We start from the raw sequence: 7,666 nt of genomic DNA on the forward strand, positions 1-7,666 counted from the left end.
GATTTGTTTCTTGTGTAGCTGGTATCCTACAAACACCCACCTTGTTAGGGCCTGATTTGCCTGTCTTGAGTAAAGCAGGGAAGAGTGAAACAGCTATCCATTTTACCACTGACTATTTGGTTTTGATTTTCCTTTTGCACTTGACTAAAATGGGCCCTAAAATGCCAGTCAATTACAGGTACCAGAACTTGAGCTATAAAAAATGAAAATCTTTTAAATTATAAAATTCGTAAGTTTAAACACAAGAAGTCCTCTTATCCCAGAACTACCAGAATATTCAAAATGTCAGATACATTTAAAAAAGCAGTTGAACCTTAGAAACCTATTCATTTAAGCTGTAAACAAAAGCAAAAAGTAACCTTACACTTCCTTTCTGTGCCTGACTCTTTAGCAGATATTGGCTTCCTTGGCAACCGGGCAAAAAACTTTCAAGTATGGAGTGGAATTTTTTATGAGCAGGATTTTAGTTATATTTACATCATCTTGACAGTTTGGCACAAGATCGCACCATTGAGAGATTTATAAGATGAAAGAACTTGCACTGCGAGGCAGATAATCCCTGTAAGAGATTTGCTGTATATCACTCTACAAATAATATTTCAAAATAATAGAACAATTTTGAAGCAATGAAAGGAGAAGTGAACAATTCAAAGCTAAGCTGCCACTCCCATCCTTAACTTCCTCTGTTGTCCCAGTAAATTACCACATACATGTACACTGATCTGCAAATACCAGGGCTCGGTGCTGCCAAAAGGAACATGGCTTTACTAGTTAAAAAAAAAAAAAAAAAGAGCATCTAAGGAAGACTAGTTTTGCACACCCGCTACATAGATTTGGATGAGCTATTTTCAGCTAGATTTAGTTATGACTGTATGAATGAATTTCTGAAGAGGCTATTACCTTGTGTGCCAAGTATTTGCACAGAATGACTTACTATGAATAAATTACAGAAATAATGGAAATGCTGACACAACTATGCCTATTAAGACAGCTGGTACACCACATATCCTCCCAGAGCATAACAGTTCAGTTACATATCACTGAAAAACAAGATCTACAATGACAGAAGCTGTACAACCACTGGTATGCTTATGGTCGCATAGAAAAATCAAACCACATACAATAACCAAAGTAGTGTTATGTAGGGAAAAAAAAAAAGCACGCTGCTGCTGATTCAAATCTCTGATCCAATTTCCATTTCCTGAAGCACCATATCATGGATGTGCACAACATGATGCACATCCATTTCTGCAGGTATTACTCCCAGCATATCACAGTCCCTTGGAGCTGAGTTAATACTACTACCCTGTGGCTCCCTGTTAATGGCAAGGAGGAAGTGCTGATTCCAAGACAGGCAGCTTAGGAGGGCATGATTTTAAGAGGTATAGCTGGGAAAGCATAGATGGTTACTAAAATTCCACTAGTATCTTCAAAAATACAGGAAAATCTATGTATGTTTAAGTAAAAAGAGAAAAATGAACTATTTTAATCATGACATCCTCATGGCCTTTTCCGAGTTAGCACTCTTCATACACTCTCAAATCCTAATAATTCATCTAAAAATTAACAATTAGGGTGACTTTGCATATGTGAGCACCGCTTACAAAAGAGATAAAAACAAAACATACAAAAGAAAAAGCTTCATTATCAACCGAGTAACAAGTGGAATGACAAAACTGGACCAGCCAGTTTTGAATGGAGCACTGATGAGGGGTAATGAGGGGTGTATCTCTTTGTATCTGTACTCGCCCCTTCATTATTCTTAGTACCTGGTTTAGAGCTTAAAAACTTTGAAAACACATAGTCCCTTTTACTGCATGAGCACAGCTTTCACTCCATGAACGATGCTGCGGCCAAAACATAACCCAAACTAAATCATTTTACTGCCCAGTTACAACCATGTTGTATTTATTTTTGGTTAGTCTTTGGTTTGTTCATATTGGTTCTGTTAAAAATGGGAGTCTACATTAAAAACTTATCAAGGAAGGGCTACAGCTGCATGGAAACTTCACAGTGGCTGCATTTTGTTCTCTCAGTGGCAGTCAGTCAAGTCTAATACAACTTACTGAAACAGTAATGCTAATCTTCCTACTGAACTATAAGTACAATAAAATGGAGAAAAGTCTTAACTGAACACTTTGTAAAGGTACTCTTCATGAAGATCGTCTCCTGCCCTGAAAATGCACACACTTCTACAGTTAAAGCTGAAGTATGTTTATAAAAAAAACAATAATGCAGCTTAACAGGAATTTGACCGATGTGTTTTTTTCTGGGAAGAAGTTACCTACAACAGATTTGATATCAGACACCTTTTCCCAACGGAAACTTGGAAGAAACGGGAAGGCGGTTCCTGGGACATCCCGCAGGAACCTGCGGCGCTACCTGTGCCTGGGGAGGCACGGACGCCTCCTCGCGTCGCCTGCAGACGGGGCTCGGGGCGCTGACAGCAGCCACCGAAGCTGCACACCGAGGGGGTCCGACGGCGGCTCCTTCCCCGGGACAGCCGCGCAGCGCAGCACTGGGGCGGCAGCGGCACCCCGGGACGCCGCTCCGCGCAGCGCTGCGCGACACCACCGCGGCCGCGGGCTGCAGGGGCGCCCGGCGCGGGGGGCGGCGGCGCCCGGGGGCAGCAGCAGTGCCGGGGGTGGGCTGCGCGGCCGGCTGGAGCTGTTCGCCCGGGGGCCGGCAGCGCTCTTACCTTCCCCGTGCAGCACCCAGGGCAGCTGCGCGTAGTCCCACTCGTAGCCGCAGGCGCTGTCCTCAAAGGCGCACGACCCGGGGGAGAGCAAGGCCGCCCCGACGAGCCGCAGAGCTGCAAGGACAAAGCGAGCCCCGGTCACGGCGTGGCCGGCCCGGGGACCGCGGGCTGGGGGCCGCCGCCGACCCCGGAGCGGCGCCCACCCCGCTCCCCGGGGGGCGGCGCGGCGCGTCCCCCGCCGCCGCTTACCGTGCGCGGCGAGGAGGCAGAGCCGCAGCATCTTCCGCGCCGGGGGAGCCGTGGCCAGCGGCGGCGGGGCGGGCGGGCGGCCGGGAGCGCGGGGGCGCGGCCGCGCCGAACCCGGGGCTTCGGCGGCGGCGGGGCTGAGCACGGCCCCTCGGCACCCCGGCGGGGCGCAGGGAGGCAAGCCGTGGCGGCGGGGGGGCAGGGCAGGGGCGGGGAGGGCCTGAGGGCACCCCGGGTGGGCGGTGCGTCCCACCCCCGACGCCGAGCGGGGTCGGCCCCGGTCTGTCGCCCGAGGCGGGGGCGGCCGGGGCTGGGGAGTCCTGGGGGTGGGGGTGCCGCCGCCCCTCCGGGCCACCTGCTGAGTGCATCGCACGTACCCCGCACACCCCCTGTAGAAGTCTGCGTGCTTAGGTTTAGGTGGGTTTTCCCGAGTTTCAGCTCGTGCCCACTGCCTTGCTCCCATCTCTGGGTACCACTGGAAGAGCCTGGCTCTGCCTGATGTAGTCCCCCATCAGATATTGATGCACATTACTAAGATGCACACTCCCACCCATCCGCCGAGGACAAAGCAGCTCCCACCCCACCAGGGCTCCTCTGCCACCACTACCTGCCCTGCCAACCTTCTCTGCTGCAAAAACCGCCATACTGGAGGGCCACGGCCGGGTACCCTGTCACTTTTAGGTCAGAAAGATGCCGGAGTTCCTGGGGTGGTCCAAGAACTGTATGTAGTTCACAGGATTACATGATAACTCAGGAAGAGACCACAGGAGGTCTCCAGCCCAAGCCCTGCCCAAAGCACAGCCTGCCCTGAGCTCAGGCCAGGCTGACCAGGGCCTTACCCACCTGGGGCCTGATAACCTCCAAGGCTGGGGATGGCACAGCCTGTCTGGGCCCCCGCTCCACTTCTGGGCTGTCCTTGCTGGGAGAACTTTTCTTCCTTATGGTTGCTCTGAATTTTAGCTGTTTGAGGTGTTTCAGCTGTGCTGCTGGCTCTCACCCCCCCACCATGCACCACTGAAGAGCCTGGCTGCATGTCCTGCATGCCCTCCTACCTATACCAGGGCTGGGTGCCCCCAAAGCTGTCCCTCTTCCCAGCTGAACCAACCCTGGTCACACAGCCCCTCCTCACAGGACAAGGGCTCCAGCCCCACCATCTCTGTGTCTTCCCCTCTCCTCCCACCAGTTTGACAGTGTCATTCCCATGCTGGGGACCCAAACTGGAGGCGATTCCCAGACAGGGGCTGACATGTACGAAGCAGGGTGCAGTTCCTGTGCTCCCATGGCTCTCAGGGCCATATCCTGCTCACACCACCAAGGGCATCGCTGACCCTTGCTGCTGCCCAAGCACATGGTTGGCCCCAGTGCAGTTCACTGCTTGCCCATGCGCAGGGCCATGCCCCAGAGCTGTTGCCTGGCACTGCCAGTCCCAGCCTGTGTCTCTACAGAGACCTGCCTTCCAGCTGCTGGGCTCAGCATTTGCCTGTGTTGAATTTCCTGGGTTCCTTGTTGAGCCCTGTTCATGTCCGCCTCAATGGCAGTCCTGCTGCTAGCATATCCACTGGTGCCCACATCTGGAAACTTGAGATGCCTGCCAGCTGTTCCCTTCTCTGGGTCAGACCTAGTGGCTAAGCCCACCTAACGTAGTCTAAAGCCCCTGTTCACCCTTTTCAACAGATTTGCATTCATCTTGTATTGCTTGCTTCAGCAGTTGTTATACAACGGTTTCCCATTGAAATGTCTGGGAAAACCTAGCTGCCCAGAGGATTCCTCAGTCTATTCCAAGGTAAATTCACCCCAGCCATAGTTTTGAGTCATCACCTAAACTAATTAGGTACAGTGAGAAATGTGAACAATTGACTTCCTGAAAACGTCCTTCAAAATCACAAAAGTAACCAAGAGGATGTAGAACATGATTTTGGGGGACTACTCCGATACCACTTTCTACCAGTCCATGGGCTCCAGGGAAACAGGAACAAGCATCGACTCATAGAGACAAAAAACGCTTTGATTCATGCCAGACAACATTTTCTTAGTTATAATACGTAGTCATATTTCTTAATTTTCTCAGAGTCTGTATTAAGAATTGCTACTCATGGAAATGGGTATTCTAAGTACAATCACTAACTTCAATATTGGATTATTTAGTAAGGCTATGTCAGAGAAATACTAAGAACGGTGCAGAACAGCTATATGGGGTTTTTCTTTAGCCATTGTGAGCTAAAGTGTTGTTTGCATGACAGCCCACACAGGCTATTTCAGTTATTTGGCCTTTATTTTTCATAATGTTAGCAAACTTTGGCATGCATAAAAAGCCTTAACAGGTTTCTAGCAAAGTTACTTGAAACCAGTAAAAGATCTCTTACACTCACCAAGTTTCTACATTCCTGAATAACTGTGATGTAACTTCTTGGTATACTTTTCATACTACCATTCCTGAATCCCACGTACCATCTAGAACTTTTTCCCTTAAATTGACATAGTCTCTGCATCTAGTCAACTGTGCTAAGAGCATAGGCAATATCTTGTATGATCAGCCCTCACCTAGTTCACATTTTGCCTGTGAAGATTTTTGGCTGGCAGACTTTATTGTGTTTTGGGGGGAGGAGCTTCATCTGTCAAATCCATGTGTCTTCAATTTAGAGACAAGGATGTCATGCAGGGCAGTGTCAAATGCTTTCTAACCTTTCAATCATACTTCTCTACCAGCATCCCAGCTGGATGAAAAACAGCATGTATGCAAACCTTAGCACCGGCAATAAAATCAGGAAGTTATTACATTTTCCAGTGAATCACTTCCCACATGCAGCCTGCAGAACTGGTGTGTCCAGAAACAGTTTCTGAATGTCCACAAACATATCCTCTGCTTTTCCGAAGGTCACATGCCAGGCCTCTTTGGATACATGAGGCAAATAAAATAGGTGGCACAAATATCTGTTGCTGGCACCCTGCAGATCGTTTCTTCTCAGATAGTGGAAAAACTTCCTGCTTTTAGAAACTCATTCAATTACAGAAGAAGGAACCTGCCAGCTCTTCTTTGAGCTTCTGCTCCAGGGGAAGTGAAGAGTTATAAGCATCCCAGAAGAGAGGGACCCCACCGCTCTGCTCTGAACTCTGTTGAAAGCTGCATTATCACCTTGACAAAGTTCTCAAAATTTTCCTCTACTGCCAGGGTGCCCCATTCCATCTTCTCCTTCAAGGAATGTGCTGCCCTGATGAGATCCAGGACTTCACTCATTTTTAACTCAGTTTATGCCCGGATTTTACTACAAGTTTTATATTTTCAAGTTTGTTTTTATAGATCACAGACTCCTTGCAGAGCATTCTGCATCAGACTCGAGTCACAAGCTGGTCTCTTATTGGGGATTTAACTAATCCCAAAATGCAAAACTGGACCTTTAGCCACAGGCTCATCATAAACTCAGTGAGTCTTTTATCTTCTTTTGCATTCTCTGTTTAAAAACAGTATTGCCATAATTCTTTTTTTTTCTTTTTTTTATGATGTGCAGAATATCACGGCTTGTTAGAGGCATTAAGTGCCTCAGAACCAGTTTCTTCAGCAATAAGGTTAGCTTTCCTTTTTTTGCAGGGCTGTGTTTCTCATGCATGTATGTACCATTAAGCACACCTGTCTGTTTTTTCAGGGAGTACCCTCTTTCCTATGGCTTCTATCTGGTCCCATCTCTACTCCTTAGTTTAATTTATTCCTGATATTCTAGACAGAACATCCTGGTAGGATGCAAAAACTTGTTATGGTCCCAAGCCTTCAGCCTTCTATGAATTAGACCTTTATTTGGTTTTTTTCTGTCTGAAAAAAGAGTCCAGATAGAGATAGACCTGAAGCTGCCAGTTTTTGCAGTAAGTCACCTCCCAAAAAGTTGAAGTGGTGCCTGTGTAGCATCTTTACCCAATTTTTGCAGCTGTGCCTTTCTCTGGCTTGCCTTCCCATCTGTGTTGCAGTATGAACAAAACTCACACAAACACATAAACGTAATGTCAATGCAGTTACAGATTAAAAAAAGAAAAAAAAAAAAGGAAGAAAAATAAAAGAAAAATAAGCATGTTACAAGCTTTTCCAGCTGGCTAGCAAAACCAGGCAGGTTCTCATCAGAGTCATCTTCAGAATCAAGCTTGTGCGACTACAGTAAAATGGTTGCTGCTCAGAAATATGACAAATCCAAAAAAATTAACTGTCAGCTAAAGAGTTTTTCTCTTTTTCATGGAAATACCATGTTAGTCTTTTTAGATTTTTACTCTCTGTCATGGCTGTCAGTTTTGTAACAATCATATTTCTTTTGAGATGACCAAAGCAGACTTCTATGCTAAAGAAGAAACAAAAGCCCCCTGATACACTGCATGCCATCAGGTTTTGTTATAATGCAGTTACAGATTCAAAATAACTCTTTGAGTGATGCACACAGAAACTCCAGATGTGAAGTAAAAGAATCAAAAGGAAATACTTTGCTTTCTCCTAAAACTATTTTCATTTCTTCTTCCTTCGTTCCAATACTGTTGCTGCAAGTTTCCTTTAATTGGTTAGTTAAGACTAAATATATCTCTCAGCCATAACCACTCCGAGTGCTACAGAGATCAGTTCCCTAGCTTTGAACATCACACACCTCTCTTCCCAACCCTTTGTTAGCTCTCCTCCTGTTAAATACGAGCTGCTTGCCTTCACTTTCAAAGCCTTTCATGACCTCCATCTCTTTGGCTGGCTCTTCCTCA

General features: G+C 47.1%; 1 protein-coding gene across 3 annotated transcripts in view; it reads right to left on the minus strand.

Moving 5' to 3' along the window:
* MAMDC2 (MAM domain containing 2) overlaps positions 1–5,944 on the minus strand; it is a 66,040-nt gene extending 60,096 nt beyond the window's left edge. For 2 of the 3 annotated variants that reach the window (XM_080371689.1, XM_080371691.1), the window contains exon 1: positions 2,699–5,944. In XM_080371689.1, coding sequence (XP_080227815.1) covers positions 2,699–3,407 — 709 coding nt within the window. In that variant the 5' untranslated portion in view covers positions 3,408–5,944. The remainder of the gene's footprint in view (positions 1–2,698) is intronic. The other variant, XM_080371690.1, reaches the window with a different exon arrangement.
* Between the last annotated feature and the right edge of the window lie 1,722 nt (positions 5,945–7,666).

This window comes from Falco punctatus, assembly GCF_963210335.1.
Source record: "Falco punctatus genome assembly, chromosome: Z".
Taxonomy (NCBI): domain Eukaryota; kingdom Metazoa; phylum Chordata; class Aves; order Falconiformes; family Falconidae; genus Falco; species Falco punctatus.